Source organism: Dendrobates tinctorius, unplaced genomic scaffold, assembly GCF_039654945.1.
Source record: "Dendrobates tinctorius isolate UK_male_01 unplaced genomic scaffold, ASM3965494v1 ptg000049l, whole genome shotgun sequence".
In the NCBI taxonomy this organism is placed as follows: Eukaryota; Metazoa; Chordata; class Amphibia; order Anura; family Dendrobatidae; genus Dendrobates; species Dendrobates tinctorius.
The window spans coordinates 21,219,326-21,236,453 of NW_027361717.1; the positions used below are offsets into that span (position 1 = coordinate 21,219,326).

The following is a 17,128-nucleotide window of genomic DNA, read 5'->3' on the forward strand; positions in this document are numbered from 1 at the left end:
GACAGGGTGTCGAGAACGATGGTAAGACTTTGGAGAGTCTGGTGAAAAGACGGAGCTTTGATCAGAATGTCGTCGAGGTACGGAAAGAGTACGAGACCTCTGATCCTTAACAAGGCCATCAATGCCACCAAGATCTTTGTAAATACTCTGGATGCGGTGGCGAGACCGAACGGCAGGGCAACTGGTAGTGATCCTGGTGAAATGCATAACGCAGGAATTTCTGATGCCCGGGAAAGATGGGAACATGGAAGCGATCACCGAACGAAGAGACTCCATCCTGAAACATCGTAGTCGGACCCTCTTGTTCAGTAACTTGAGGTCCAGGATGGGTCGAACTGCACCGCCTTTTTTCGGCACTACAAAGAGGTTTGAATAAAACCCTGTGAATCGTTCTGATTCGGGAACGGGCACGATTACTCCGGAACTGAGGAGAGAGTCGATGGATGCAAAGAAACCCGGAACTAAGGTTGGGTCTTTTGGGGGTATGGACTCGAAGAAACGATCCCGTGGACGAGAAACGAACTCTTTTGTATCCTGAGGATACAACTTCCCTGACCCAAATGTTTTCTACTGAGGCAAGCCAGACGTCTCTGAAGAAAAGGAGTCGACCACCTAGTTGGTAAGGTGCCTCGGGAATTCTTTGATAGTCATGCTGATGTGGACCGTCCAGATCTGCACCTGGAGGACCTGCCCTGGGAGGAGTGAGATCGCCAGGAGGGAGTGGGTCTGAAGGAGACTTTCTTCCTATCCTGACGTGCTTGCGGCCTTTGTTGGTTAGAAACGGTTTCTGCCGTAGCAAAATGGCGGAAAGACCGAAAGGGCCGAAACTGACGCCTTGGAGGAGGTCTCCGAGGCTTGGATTGAGGGAGAAGAGAGCTTGTGCCTCCAGTGGCGTCCTTAATAATCTGGTCCAGTTGGGATCTGAAGAGACGCACTCCCTGAAAAGGCAGATTGGTAAGGGACTTTTTTGAAGACAAATCCACCTGCCAAGCCTGGAGCCAAATAGTACACCGGATTGCAACCACGTTGCTTGACGCCTGAGCTACGCAAGACTCGGCATCCAATGAGGCAGAGAGCAGATAATCCCCTGCATGGGAAACCTGGTTGGCTAGTTCGGCCAATCGCTCTGGTTGGGCTCCACCAAGAATGCCTTGGCGGAGATCCTCTGCCTAAGTAGCTATGGCCTTTGTTACCCAAGAAGAAGCAAAGGCTGGGCTTAGCACGGTCGCAGCCGCTTCGAAAGCTGACTTTGCTAAGGATTCTATGATCCTATCGTTAGAATCCTTTAGAGACGCCACACCTGAAATTGGGAGGACCGTGTTGTTAGACAGTCTGGGCGCGGGTGCGTCTACAGAGGGGGAAGCCGACCAGTTGTCGGTGAGCTCTTTAGGAAATGGATACAGCACGCCGAGGCGCTTCCCTCTTTGAAAGCGCCTGGTCGGATTTTCTCTTTCCCTGGTAAGAATCTTGCCAAACTCAGAGTGGGAGGCGAAGACTCTGGAAGGTGTTTCTGCCCGTCTGAACGAAACCTCCTCATCTGAGGGCATTTCAGGGGAGTCTGTGATTTTGAAAGTGTGGGTAATCGCAGCAATGAGGTTCTGTACTGTAACCTTCATGTCTGCGTCATGGTCCGAATACAGCTCTAAAATCTCTTCGGATGGCGCATCCGAGAACGCTTCGCCTGACTCGGGTGAGGAGGCACGGGAAGGAGAATGCTGGGAAGGACTATGCGGTGAGATGGATCGAGGAGAGGATTCCGGCCGGAGATCCTGTCTGGGACGTTTGCGGCTCCTGCTGGCTGGCTCAGATGGAGCCTCTTGAGACCTGCTGGACCCTGCAGAAGTGTCCAGGGGCAACTTATCAAGAACGGTCATCAGGGACTAAGACACCTTGGTGAGGTCTGCCACTGATTGTGATAGAGAAGAAGCCCAGCCAGGAATGGGGGGGGTTCACTCTCACGTGGAGCAATAGATGGCTCCTGGGTGGCATCGGGCTGCATGGGATTGCTGCAGTCTAGGCAGAGGGGAGTGGACTGACCTGAGGGAAGTTTGCGATTGCAAGAGGAACATGCAAAGAACTTGACTAAAGTGTAAGTGGGAGCCGGAGGGCGGGCACTATCAGGCTTAGAGTTAGACATAATGAAAGTCACTGAAGAAGTGCCGGAAGATTCGGGGACAGAAGGCAGAGGGGGGGTGTCAGACTGCAGTTGCAGCGCTACTCACGGTCCGTTGTTCCCAAAAAGTGATGATACACAGTTCGTCTGTCCAAGCAGGGCCCCAGCAGAGGCAAACAGTGTCCGGCTGACAGGCTGAGAAGATGGCGGCAGCCTGAGAGGAACAAGGAGGAACGCGCGCTTTCCGATGAAGATGGGCGGAGCTAGCTGCTGAGGCCGAAGAAGGGACCGCCCGCTGGCCAACAGGCTATGTGTATGCGGCGGTGGGCGGCAGAGAATGGGCGGGAGAAAAGCCCGCCTGTGAGAGAAAGGGGGAGAGCGCGGGGGGCGTGGCCGTGACGCTGGAGAAGGCCCGAAATGAAGCCGGAGCCTAAATTAATAGCGGCGGCCGCCTGTCAGCGCGGGACGGCGCGGAGGACCAGCAACGACGCACACCGAGGTAGATAGGGGTCTAAACAAAGACCCGTGTCCTCCTCCTACTGACACTAAGCTAAACTGAGGAAACTAGTGCCGGTCGGTGGGGTGTATACTGCGGAGGAGGAGCTAACATTTTTCTGTGCATAGTGTCAGCCTCCTAGTGGCAGCAGCATACACCCATGGTCTCTGTGTCCCCCAATGAAGCGATAGAGAAAAGCCATCCAACTGCGACAAGGTGTACCTGATCGGGATGGTCCTCTCTCTAGTATTTCACTTCTCTATGTGCCAGCAGGCCTCAACAGCCTTGGGCAGAGCAGGACCCAGGCCTGACCATTTTGTACCTGCCCAGGGAAAGCTATATAGACTAACTGCACAGCCCAAAAAGGAGGGGGGGGACCACGCCCCTGTATGTACAGAGTACAAGAAAACTAAATCAAAGCTGGAACACCTATAGCTATAAGTGCAATGTGTAGGTGCACATTCACACAGTGACCGTTAGCGGATATAACCTAAGATAAAAAGGTGTGCCGGCCCAGTTCTTCAGATTTGCTTTAGTTCCTTGTACTTTATACATACAGAGCAGTGCCCCCCCCCCCTTTTTTTTTTTTAGACTGTGAATTAAATCTATATACGGTAACTTTCCATGGGCAAAACATCCAGACCTAGGTCCTGCCCTGCCCACTCTGTGGAGGTCTGTTGACCCAGAGAGGTTTAATATTAGTGACAGGGCTGTCCTGATTGAGTACGCCTTATCGTGGTGTGATTACTTTTTCGTTTTTTCTTTCAAAATAGCGTCAACTAAGTACATTATGTTAATCACATATTTACTGTAGGGTATTTGCTCATTTTTTTATCCCAGGTTTTATTTGAAATACAGCTCTCAATCTCTGACAGCGGCATTTAAATAGTGGGATAGTCAGTGCGTGCGCCCACCGGCCCTTTACAACAAGATCATGGAGGACTAATGAGTGATTATGGCAACGGGGGACGGCTGAAGGTCTGTTAATGCCATCTTGGTACTCCTCTGCTCCAGACTGAGCTTCAATGGAGACTACGATTTATACTATGATTTATAGGATAAATGATAAAAGAAGACTAAAAACAGAGCAAAAATGTTATAAAAAAAAAAAAAAAAAAAAAAAAAAAAACCACATACATACACATATATTAGGTAAAACTTAATATTTAAGATGAAATCACTCCACTTTATTCATAAATGTCTAGTCTATCAAAATATTTAAATTAAATTATTTTAAATATATGATGAAGGCCACAAAAAAAAAGACAAAAAACACCTCCAGATTTACATTTTTTTTTTCAGTCACTGCTGTTCCATAAATATTTTTCTAAAAAGTGATCATTGTGTCATAAGTACCCCAAAATGGTATCAATTAAGAAGTTAGCTCAGCACACAAAAAAAACAAACCTTCATACAGGCTAATTGATGGAAAGTTAAAAAAGTAACAACAGGTCTTAGAAAGTGGTGACACAAGATTTTTATTTTAGAATTTTTTTTCACTGCTAAAATCTTTAAAAAAAAAACAAAAAAAAAAAAAAAACGACTACTGTAAGTTTATTATTGCTGTAATTGTAATGACCTGGTGAATTATGCTGCCTGGGTGGTTTTACTCCAAAATGGATGACGCAGAAACAAAGCCCAAAAACTAATGGCAGAATGACAGTTTCTTCAGTTTCAACAGTTCAATAGAGAAAAGTGTGCTCACTGCAATATGGTAGGTACTCTGGGGATAAAAAAAAGGGAGTAGGACAACAGATATACTCTGGCATTCAAAACAGTCTTTTTTTCAAATAAATCCAATTTATTGAAAAATAAATTCTACCACGATTGTTTTGGACAAAAAAATGAGGATGATTGACCTCATGGAGATCAACATCCAACACTGCGGAGACACCATAACGGGTTTCTCAACGCAGTGATTCTAGAGCACTGCCCCCATCCCTTATGGGAAATATGCAAAACATGCAAAACAGAAGCCGCGGAGACACCATCACATGTTTCTCAACGCAAGCAATGACTAGCCAGGTCTTTCACCGGGAAGGAACAACCACGGGAAGGGCAGTCTCCAATGAAGGAAACAGCTGTCTGTGGATGGATACCATGTTTTGGCATAGGTGGTTTCCTTCATTGGAGACTGCCCTTCCAGTGGTTGTTCCTTCCCGGTGAAAGACCTGGCTGGTCATTGCTTGCGTTGAGAAACATGTGATGGTGTCTCCGCGGCTTCTGTTTTGCATGGTTTGCATATTTCCCATAAGGGATGGGGGCAGTGCTCTAGAATCACTGCGTTGAGAAACACGTGATGGTGTCTCCGCAGTGTTGGATGTTGATCTCCATGAGGTCAATCATCCTCATTTTTCAGTCTTCTACTAGGCATTGCTCCTACTAGCCAGTTTCCTACTCCACACTGATGAGGGGCAAATACCCCGAAACAGCTGTCTGTGGATGGATACCATGTTTTGGCATAGGTGGTTTCCTTCATTGGAGACTGCCCTTCCCGTGGTTGTTCCTTCCCGGTGAAAGACCTGGCTAGTCATTGCTTGCGTTGAGAAACATGTGATGGTGTCTCCGCGGCTTCTGTTTTGCATGTTTTGGACAAAAGACCCAAGAACAGGAACACAGACAATTACACATCTCAAAGTTTTGGCATAAAATGCCTTTTTCAAGAGGAGTCTGTTTTTGGTATAGTGGGGGTCTCCGGGTGAGGTTCCGTGGTCCACATGTTTCTTCAGTTTCACTACACTTGGGATTTTTTCTTACCCTTTTTTTAGTACATGATATGGTAAAATGAATGGTGTTGTTGTTCAAAACTACAACTCATACAGCAATGAAAAAATAGGTATGGGTTTTGGAAAGGGGATGAAGAAAAACACAAAAAAGGAAAAAATTGTGAGGCTCTAAAATGGTTAAGGAGGTTTTTGTGTCCATTTTTACAATTCACAGTGGGGAGCCATGCTGAAGAAGAAAAAAAGGTGCACAGGAATCTGCTCCAGCGCTGACACTCCAACAGTGTCTACTAAACTGGAAGCCATGACATGATGACCACTTGTTACCTCACCGCTGCAGTCAGTGATTGGCTGCAGGGTCAGGAGACTGGTGGTCGGCAGGTCATCGCTGTCACTCAGGTGGAAAAGGGGCAAGTAAAGCTTCTTTTATGAGCAACATTTTTCACTGTAAATTTTAAAAATAGACAAAAAAACATTTACCCAAAACAGCATAAAAGTTTGATTCATTCTCTTAGTCCTTCATGTAAAAAAATAAAGAAAAAAATAAGCATGTCTAGTGTTGCCACATCCGTACAAACCTGATCTAACAAAATAGAAGGATTATCTAACTCCATAAGGCAAACGTCATGAAGAAAAAAAAACAAAAAAGTAAACACCGGAATTCCCAATATTCGCCCCCTGCATCTGTCCTTAGATATGAAATACAAAAGCAATTAAATCGTCTTATGCACCCCAAAATGATACCAATAAAAACAACAGTTTAGCACACTAAAAACAAGCCTTCATACAGCTACATAAAAGGAAAAAAAAAAAAAAAAGTTACAGGTCTCAAGAAAAGGAAAACACAAACCAAGTTTTTTTTTTGCAGAGTTGATAATTTTTTAAACCTCTAAAATTGCATATCAGGATGTGGATGAAGGGGCCATGCATACCAGAAAAGGGATGAGAGGGGTATGTATACCTGGATTAGGGACATATATATGCCAGGATGGAGGATATTAGTACAGAATTGACCACATTTTTTGCTTCAAATTTGTTTTCTATCTTCCTTCTCTAAAACCTACAGTTGTGGCCAAAAGTATTGACACCCCTGCAATTCTGTCAGATAATACTCAGTTTCTTCCTGAAAATGATTGCAAACACAAATTCTTTGGTGTTATTATCTTCATTTAATTTGTCTTAAATGAAAAAACACAAAAGAGAATGAAGCAAAAAGCAAAACATTGATCATTTCACACAAAACTCCAAAAATGGGCCAGACAAAAGTATTGGCACCCTCAGCCTAATACTTGGTTGCACAACCTTTAGCCAAAATAACTGCGACCAACCGCTTCCGGTAACCATCAGTGAATTTCTTGCAATGCTCTGCTGGAATTTTAGACCATTCTTCTTTAGCAAACTGCTCCAGGTCCCTGATATTAGAAGGGTGCCTTCTCCAAACTGACATTTTTAGATCTCTCCACAGGTGTTCTATGGGATTCAGGTCTGGACTCATTGCTGGCCACCTTAGAAGTCTCCAGTGCTTTCTCTCAAACCATTTTCTAGTGCTTTTTGAAGTGTGTTTTGGGTCATTGTCCTGCTGGAAGACCCATGACCTCTGAGGGAGACCCAGCTTTCTCACACTGGGCCCTAAATTATGCTGCAAAATTTGTTGGTAGTCTTCAGACTTCATGCCATGCACACAGTCAAGCAGTCCAGTGCCAGAGGCAGCAAAGCAACCCCAAAACATCAGGGAACCTCCGCCATGTTTGACTGTAGGGACCGTGTTCTTTTCTTTGAATGCCTCTTTTTTTCTCCTGTAAACTCTATGTTGATGCCTTTGCCCAAAAAGCTCTACTTTTGTCTCATCTGACCAGAGAACATTCTTCCAAAACGTTTTAGGCTTTTTAAGGTAAGTTTTGGCAAACTCCAGCTTGGCTTTTTTATGTCTCAGGGTAAGAAGTGGGGTCTTCCTGGGTCTCCTACCATACAGTCCCTTTTCATTCAGACGCCGACGGATAGTACGGGTTGACACTGTTGTACCCTCGAACTGCAGGGCAGCTTGAACTTGTTTGGATGTTAGTTGAGGTTCTTTATCCAACATCCGCACAATCTTGCGTTGAAATCTCTTGTCAATTTTTCTTTTCCGTCCACATCTAGGGAGGTTAGCCACAGTGCCATGGGCTTTAAACTTCTTGATGACACTGCGCACGGTAGACACAGGAACATTCAGGTCTTTGGAGATGGACTTGTTGCCATCTCCATCTCCAGGAGATTGCTCATGCTTCCTCACAATTTGGTTTCTCAAGTCCTCAGACAGTTCTTTGGTCTTCTTTCTTTTCTCCATTCTCAATGTGGTACACACAAGGACACAGGACAGAGGTTGAGACAACTTTAATCCATGTCAACTGGCTGCAAGTGTGATTTAGTTATTGCCAACACCTGTTAGGTGCCACAGGTAAGTTACAGGTGCTGTTAATTACACAAATTAGAGAAGCATCACATGATTTTTCAAACAGTGCCAATACTTTTGTCCACCCTCTTTTTTATGTTTGGTGTGGAATTATATCCAATTTGGCTTTAGGACAATTCTTTTTGTGTTTTTTCATTTAAGACAAATTAAATGAAGATAATAATACCAAAGAATTTGTGTTTGCAATCATTTTCAGGAAGAAACTGAGTATTATCTGACAGAATTGCAGGGGTGTCAATACTTTTGGCCACAACTGTAGGTGCCTCTTATGGTCCAATGCGTCTTATAGTCCGAAAAACACAGTAATTTTTAATGCACAATAAGAGACGGAAAAACATGACCCAAAAGGCAACGGTGGGATTGCATTTTCTACCATTTCAGTGCACGTGGAATTTGTTTCCATTTTTCAGTGCTTTGTGTGGTAAAGTGAATTGTGTCAATCCAAACTACAATTTGTCCCACAAAAAATAAGCAAGCAAAAAAAAAAAAAAAAAAAAAAAAAAAGATTTGGCTTTTCGAATGAAGAAGAAAAACATAAGCACAAAAAATTGGCTGTCAGCTCAAACTAACAGTAAAAAAAATCTGAGCAAATTTGTAGGCGATATAGTTCCTACAAAAATGGCACCTTTCCAGTTGTAATCGCTGCCTCTACTGTGCAGAGACTGATGTTTAATCAAATATGGTAATTAGGGTTCTCAGTAGCCCCTGAGTGTTGCCAAGTATCTTAGTGCAATGTTCCACCTACTGCATTTGCATAACTTTGCCTCCCTCACTTATGATGGATATTGCAGGCTTGCCTGTGCTTTCTCCGCAGACCGTGCCCATTCTAGGCAAGAGAGCACTGTCAGTCACCAAAAAAGGAGGCAGAGACATGCACATCCAGTGGGCAGAACAGTGTACGGAGCCCCTCAGCCAGACCCAGGGTGCACCAAGCACCCCAATTAGAAAATCTGATTACACTTCAGCTTCTGCAGAACGCAGGCAGATAATAGAACAGTAAAGTAGTGATTTTTTTTTTATATAGTTCTATATCCCCTACAAGGCTTTGAGCTTGGTTTATACCATCAGTTTGGTCTGATAAGGGGGTGACAGTGAGCTAGGTTTCTTACCTTTCCACTGCACTCTGTATGTCAGACTGCCTGGTGTGCAGAACAAGCTCCAGATTTCTCCTGGCCTGTGACAATTCTTTCTGTAGTCTCAGATTCTCATATTCCAGGTGATCGAATGCCTGAGAATGTAAATAACATGGGGCAAAAATGCACAAAACGCAAACAATGCAAAGTAAAGCCATAACAAGCCAAAGTCAATTCATACTGTGTTCATTACGCAGTATTGCAGTGTGAGACGCGATAACATTTGAAGGTGTCTTGTGCGTACAGTATGATGGAGCTTCCATCTTACCAGACGCACCTCTGGCTCTTGTTTCTCCAACGTTGCGGTCAGTTGCCGGTTCTCTTCTCGCAAGGTCTCGAGAGCTGCCAGAGAAACCTTAAAACGATAAAATTACATACTTTGACAAAACAAAACGAGCTGATGAATAAATATAAGAGAGTGAGAACGCCACCACAAAGATCTGCTGATTGCTCCAGAACAGGCCTGTTTCAGGCTGCAGCATTCTGTGATTCACTTTGGGAAGGACTACGCGCTCCGGTGAGGCCTCAGCAAACAAAGCTTGATAAGACCTGACCTGGAAATACTTCCAGTATAATCTTGCCCCTCGTAATCAATGGCTTTTTCCATCCTACAGCCAGAAATATCCATGCGCTGTACCATTTCCAGCAGTCTCAGACAATGAATGCAAAACCTCCACTCCGAATGGGAGAGCCGTGTTCTAGGGATGGATGGGGGTCCTAGAGGTCAAACCCCTGGAATAAGCCCAACAACTATAGAAGAACCATGCCTTTCATCCTTATGATATCTGCCTGGACAACCTCTTTAATACTGGCACCTACTTTATGCTCTGCTGCTTCTCTGTCCGCTCTTTCTTTCTCGGCCTGAACCTTTTTCTCCCAGTCTTTGGCATTACAGCTACAGGAGGCCATGCCGGTGTCTCTCTGGTGCAGCTCCTCTGTGAGATGAGAGATCTCCTTCTTCATCCCATCTAGGACACTGCTGTAGGAGAGCTCGGCCTGGGTAAGCTGACTCTTCAGCTGCACAAAGATCCACATGAAAAGTATTACACAGGGTAAAGGCGAGAAAGTCTGCAAAAGAAAATCCCACTTGGCCAAAGTAACATCCAGAGTGCTCAATATAAGATGGTCATACACACTAGATGCAAGTTGGTGCAACAGCACCTGATTTTGAGGGGGTTGGTCATCCATCTAATGTGTATAAGGCCTCTCGGATTTCAACATGATGTTAAAAAGAGGCTGGCAGGAGTGGACTTCTCTCTTCCTACTAATATAAACATGTATTCCTTGATTTTAATAACAAACATAATGGGCCCAATTTATCAAAGTTTTCATGACTTTGTGTTGCATCAAAATTTGGGGACTTTTGCCGTTTTCAAGCCAAATTCTCCAAGCTGCGACAAAAAGGGCAGAGTTGGGGCGGAACGGGGGGCATGATGCCTCAACTCATCTAATTTATGATGTTCTCTACCCCAGAAATCTCACTCCAGTATATGCCTGGAGTAAGATATCTGGTCTAGCGAATGGAGGCGCACGTCGTTTGTCAGATGCTCCAGACTCATGCAGAGGCGTGCAGGATAATCTGACTGCAGCACGTCGCCTCATCAAGACCAGAATAGGCCCCGATTCATCACAACAATTACGCCAAATCACTTTGAAAAGCCGCAACATTTTTGCACAACCCATAGTTGCCTACATCCACAGAAGATATGTGGTTAGTTCTACAAGATGTTTGGAACAACCTCCCTGTCAGTTCCCTCAAAAACTGGGTGCAAGTTACCTAGAAGAATTAATGCTTGGACACAGTTCTGAAGTTAAAAGGCGATCACAACAAATAAAGGTGCGATTTCTCTTCTTTACTCATTTTGTATTTTGATAAACACAGTTTTTACAGCATTCCTACTTTGCAGTATTTTTTCAACACCTACCGAAAATGTTTGTACAGTAACGCATGTGTCCAATGGAAGGAAGACAGCATTACTCAAGTTTCACAATTCCTGAGAGTACTACCTTTCTTTTAACCCCTTCCTGACATCCGACGTACTATCCCGTCCATGGGACCCGGGCCCCTATGCCCATGGACGGGATAGTACATCTACCGCGATCAGCGGCGCCCACGTGGTGAGCGCCGTTGATCGCGGCCGGGTGTCAGCTGATTATCACAGCTGACACCCGGCACTATGTGTCAGGGGCGGTCACGGACCGCCCCGACACGTTAACCCCTTGCACACCGCGATCAAACATGATCGCGGTGTACCGGGAGTTAAAGGGAAGCATCGGCAGGGAGGGGGCTCCCTCCGTGCTTCCCTGAGCCCCCCACGGCAGCGCAATGTGCAGCGCTGCTGCGGGGGGCTCCTTTCCTCCAGGCCCCCGAATCCAAGATGGCGACGGGGGCCTGGAGGAAGCTGGCTTCCTCAGTGCCTGCAAAGCGCAGGCAAGAGGAAGTTTTCTTCAATGCCTGTGACAGATTGCTGATCTGTCACAGTGATCTGTGATGTGACAAATCAGCGATCTGTCACAGGACAGTGATGTCCCACCTGGGACTATGTAATAAAGTAAAAAAAAAATTAAAAAAAAAAAAAAAGTGTAAAAATAATTTAAAAAAAAAAAAAAAAAAAATCGCCAAATTAGTAAAAAAAAAAAAAAATATTCCCCAATAAATTCATTTTTTGAAAATAAAAAAAAAAACAAAACAATAAAAGTACACATATTGGGTATCGCCGCGTCCGTAACGACCCGCCCTATAAAACTGTCCCATTAGTTAACCCCTTTAGCGAACCCCTTAAAAAATAAAAATAAAAAACGAAGCAAAAAATAATGATTTATTATCATACCGCCAAACAAAAAGTGTAATAACGCACGATCAAAAAGACGCATATAAATATCCATGGTACCGCTGAAAACGTCATCTTGTCCCGCAAAAAACGAGCCGCCACACAGCATCATCAGCGAAAAAATAAAAAAGTTATAGCTTGCAGAATAAAGCGATGCAAAAATAATTATTTTTTTTATAAAATAGTTTTCATTGCATAAAACCGACAAAACATAAAAAAAGACCTAAATGAGGTATCGCTGTAACCATACTGACCCGAAGAATAAAACAGCTTTATCAATTTTACCGCACGCGGAACGGTGTAAACACACTCCCCCAAAAGAAATTCATGAAACGCTGGTTTTTGTTCATTCTGCGTCCTAAAAATCGGAATAAAAAGCGATCAAAAAAATGTCACGTGCCCGAAAATGGTACCAATAAAAACGTCAACTCGTCCCGCAAAAAATAAGACCTCACATGACTCGGTGGGTCAAAATACGGAAAAATTATAGCTCTCAATATGTGGTGATGCAAAAACTATTTTTACAATAAAAAGCGTCTTTTAGCGTGCGACAGCTGCCAAAAATAAATACCGCCATAAATAGTAAATCAAACCCCCCGTTATCACCCCCTTAGTTAGGGAAAAATAATAAAATTAAAAAAATGTATTTATTTCCATTTTTCCATTAGGGCTAGGGTTAGGGCTGAGATTAGGGTTAGGGGTGTGTTGGGGTTCGGGTTGGAGTTAGAATTGGGGGTTTCCACTGTTTGGGCACATCAGGGGCTCTCCAAATGCAACATTGCGTCTGATCTCAATTCCAGCCAATTCTGAGTTGAAAAAGTCATATGGTGCTCCTTCCCTTCCAAGCTCTGCCATGCGCCCAAACAGTGTTTTACCCCCACATGTAGGGTATCAGCCTACACAGGACAAATTGCAAAACAATTTTTGGGGTCCAATTTCTCCTGTTACCCTTAGGAAAATAAAAAATTGGGGAAAAAATGATTTTTTTATTTTCACGTCCGAGCATTATAAACTTCTGTGAAGCACTTGGGGGTTCAAAGTGCTCACCACACATCTAGATAAGTTCCGTGGGGGGGTCTAGTGTCCAAAATGGGGTCACTTGTTGGGAGTTTCAATAGTTTAGGTACATCAGGGGCTCTCCAAACGCACATGACACCCGCAGACCACTCCATCAAAGTCTGCATTCCAAAATGGCACTGCTTCCCTTCCGAGCCCCGACGTGTGTCCATACAGTAGTTTTCTCCCACATATGGGGTGTCAGCGTACTCATGACAAATTGGACAACAACTTTTGTGGTTCAATTTCTCCTGTTACCCTTGGGAAAATAAAAAAATTGGGGACTAATTGATCATGTTTGTGGAAAAAATACGATTTTTTAATTTTCATGCCCTGGCATTATAAACTTCTGTGAAGCCCTTGGGGGTTCAAAGTGCTCATCACACATCTAGATAAGTTCCTTGGGGGGGGTCTAGTTTACAAAATGGTGTCATTTGTGGGGGGTTTCCACTGTTTTGGTACATCAGGGGTTTTCCAATCGCGACATGGTGTCCGATCTCAATTCCAGCCAAAAACTTCAAATGGCGCTGCTTCCCTTTCGAGCTCTGCCATGCGCCCAAATAGTGGTTTACCCCCACATGTGGGGTATCAGCGTACTCAGGACAAATTGCACAATAACTTTTAGGGTGCTGTTACCCTTGGAAAAATAAGAATTGAGGGTGAAAAGATCATTTTTGTGGAAAAAATATGATTTTTTAATTGTACGGCTTTATGTTATAAACTTCTGTGAAGCCCTTGGGGGTTCAAAGTTCTCACCACACATCTAGATAAGTTCCTTAGGGGGTCTAGTTTCCAAAATGGTGTCATTTGTGGGGGGTTTCCACTGTTTTGGTACATCAGGGGTTTTCCAATCGCGACATGATGTCCGATCTCAATTCCAGCCAAAAACGTCAAATGGCGCTGCTTCCCTTCCGAGCTCTGCCATGCGCCCAAATAGTGGTTTACCCCCACAAATCAGGTATCAGCGTACTCAGGACAAATTGCACAATAACTTTTGCAGTCCAATTTCTCCTGTTACCCTTGGTAAAATAAAAAAAATTGAACCTGAAGTATTTTGTGAAAAAAAGTTAGGGTGGTTTCACATTAGAGCTTTTTAAGCGCACGCACGGCCGGGGGTAGCTCCGCCCCTGAGCCGGCTCTCTGCCCGGCGTGCCCGCCCCTTGCTTGTAGCGCCGCCTCCTAGCGCACAGCGGCGCCTGCGATCGGCGCACCCCATCTTTAGCATAGGGTGCGCAGATCGTGCGCAGGCCGTGCGCTAGTTGCGCTTTGACCTGCGCCGCGCACTTTTGACGGTGCGCCGTGCGCGCCAAAATCAAAGTTTTCGGATTTTGGCGCGCACGGCGCACCGTCAAAAGTACGCAGCGCAGGTCAAAGCGCAACTAGCGCACGGCCTGCGCACGATCTGCGCATCCTATGCTAAAGATAGGGTGCGCCGAGGCGCCGCTGTGCGCTAGGAGGCGGCGCTACAAGCAAGGGGCGGTCACGCCGGGCAGAGAGCCGGCTCGGGGGCGGAGCTACCCCCGGCCGTGCGTGCGCTTAAAAAGCGCTAATGTGAAACCACCCTTAGATGTTCATTTTTTTTTAAATATTCAAAAAAATTCCTGTGACGCACCTAAAGGGTTAATAAACTTCTTGAATGTGGTTTTGAGCACCTTAAGGGGTGCAGTTTTTAGAATGGTATCACTTTTGGGTATTTTCTATCATATAGACCCCTCAAAGTGGCTTCAAATGTGATGTGGTCCTAAAAATAAAATGGTGTTGTAAAAATGAGAAATCGCTGGTCAACTTTTAACCCTTATAACTTCCTAACAAAAAAAAATATTTTGGTTCCAAAATTGTGCTGATGTAAAGTAAACATGTGGGAAATGTTAGTTATCAAGTTTTTTGTGTGCCGTATCTCTGTGATTTAAGGGCATAAAAATTCAAAGTTGGAAAATTGCGAAATTTTCAAAATTTTCGCCAAATTTCCGTTTTTTTTCACAAATAAACGCAAGTTATTTGAATGAAATTTTACCACTAACATGAAGTACAATATGTCACGAGAAAACAATGTCAGAATCACCGGGATCCATAGAAGCGTTCCAGAGTTATGACCTCATAAAGGTACAGTGGTCAGAATTGTAAAAATTGGCCCGGTCATGAACGTGCAAACCACCCTTGGGGGTGAAGGGGTTAATGGATGTTTATGTGAGTGAATATCAAGGAGTAAACACATAGGGACTGTTAAAACTTCTGGTATAAAAAATATATAGATACACATTTAGTAAAATTAATTTTGAAAAATGCATGGTGCCTACTGTGAAACATGGTGGGAGTGTCCTTATGTGGGGCTGAATCAGTGCTGATGGTGTCTGGGAGCTACATTTCATTGGTGAAGAGACAAATTGTCATCACTCTCCATCCAGTATCCAGACTCTAAGTGAGGTCTTTCTTTAAGAATGGAAAAAGATAGATGTTGCAATATGTCGCCAACTTGTTCATTCCATGCCTAGAAGACTTGGTGTTGTCCTTAAAAATCAAGGAGGTCATATAGAACAGTACATGTAGGTGTTTCTTATGTTGGATCTATCATTTTTGCATCAACTAATTTGGGTAAAACAGAAAAATTTGCAATGAAAGTTATATTATGAACCTTACTTTCATGTTATGGGTTAAAAAAAATGTTCTATGAAAATTAGACTTGTCAAAATTTTGGAAATTGTTTTGGTGCTCAGTGAGATATTGATTAAAGTCTCACTTTTCAAAGGGGGTGTACTCATTTATGCTGAGCACTGTATACATAGACACATATTATACACTGCTCAAAAAAATAAAGGCATTGAAGCTATGGACTGTCCCGCCAGTTCCCCACACCTGAATCTGATTGAGCACATCTGGGAAATCACGTCTCGCTCCATCCACCAACGCCACATTGCACCACAGACTGTCCAGGAGTTGGCGGATGCTTTAGTCCAGGTCTGAGAGGAGATCCCTCAGGAGACCATCCGCCGCCTCATCAGGAGTATGCCCAGGTGTTGTAGGGAGGTCATACAGGCAGGCACGTGGAGGTCACACACAATATTGAGCATCATTTTGACTTGTTTTAAGGACATTACATTCCAGATGGGGTCCACACAAATCCAGGCCTCCACTGATTAATAAATTTGATTTCCATTGATGATTTTTGTGTGATTTTGATGTCAGCACATTCAACTTTGTACAGAACAAAGAATTCAATGAGAATATTTCATTCAGGTCTAGGATGTGTTATTTGAGTGTTCCCTTTATTTTTTTGAGCAGTGTATATATTTATGTGAGGAGTCTACAAGGCCTCTCCCTCTGCATCTTCTGTCCCTCTGCTTTCTTTCTGACCAATTATTATACTAATTAAACTTCTTTTTTCCGCTTGTCATGAGAGCTCTGTGGGACTAGAACATGCTGCCTTTAATCGTTTTCAACAGAACGTCATCATTTTGCCACAAAAAGAATTATATTGTATGTTCTAAAAGACTATTCAATGTAAGTGTAAAATGAGAAAGACCACTGACTTTTTTAATCTCTGTCCAGCATTTCTTGTGCTCCTCTTCTAACAGCTGCCGTGACTCAGCCATGACCTTCATTTCTTGGGAGAACTGCTGACTCTGGGTGGTGACGGACCGGACGTGCTCCTCCAAACGGGTCACTTCTTCTTCCAATCTCTGCTCGTTCAGATGGCTGATTGACAGCTGCGAGCGCAGCACTTCTATCTCCGGGTGCACATCTGATCGCTTTGTCTGTTTTAGTCTTTCTTCTAGAGATCTGCAGTTCATTCAGAATAAAACACATTGTTTTATTGGCAGGTAATATTTGGTAATATTTTTATACAATAACTAAGAACGGGTAAAAATACAATTGCCCTCCCAATCACCTACTGCTTCTGCTCCACCACTGCTTGGCTGGTCTGCGGAGCATTTATTACAATATCACCCATAGAACATAACTACAAATCACCACAATGTGCTAAATGCAATAAGACGACGATCCAGCTGCGGGCACGCCGGATATCGTTTATTGGTATGTGAGCCATTATCCAGGGTAGGAAGAGAGGGGGAACGCGGGTGATGGCACTCATTTCCCACCATGGATCATGGCTCATATACCCATGAACATTTGTTGGAGATCGATTCGCTTTTAAATTTCTTGGAATAAAGAATACCTTTCACCGATATCCGGTGTGCTGGGATCTGGATCGTAGTCTTTTCCACCTACATACTGAGCGCCTGCAGTAGCGCTGTTCACGGACGCCCGGATTCATCACAGCCGTAGGAGGGCGAGCTGGAGCCCTTTCTTTTTCATTATAGCTAAA

General features: G+C 44.1%; 1 protein-coding gene across 6 annotated transcripts in view; it reads right to left on the bottom strand.

The window, feature by feature from the left end:
- Positions 1 to 17,128, bottom strand: part of CEP63 (centrosomal protein 63) — a 63,206-nt gene that overhangs the window by 9,293 nt on the left and 36,785 nt on the right. For 5 of the 6 annotated variants that reach the window (XM_073576527.1, XM_073576528.1, XM_073576529.1 and 2 more), the window contains 4 exons: positions 16,332 to 16,581; positions 9,737 to 9,934; positions 9,186 to 9,272; positions 8,894 to 9,012 (listed from right to left, as the gene is read on the bottom strand). In XM_073576527.1, the coding sequence (XP_073432628.1) occupies positions 8,894 to 9,012; positions 9,186 to 9,272; positions 9,737 to 9,934; positions 16,332 to 16,581 (654 nt within the window). The remainder of the gene's footprint in view (positions 1 to 8,893; positions 9,013 to 9,185; positions 9,273 to 9,736; positions 9,935 to 16,331; positions 16,582 to 17,128) is intronic. The other variant, XM_073576526.1, reaches the window with a different exon arrangement.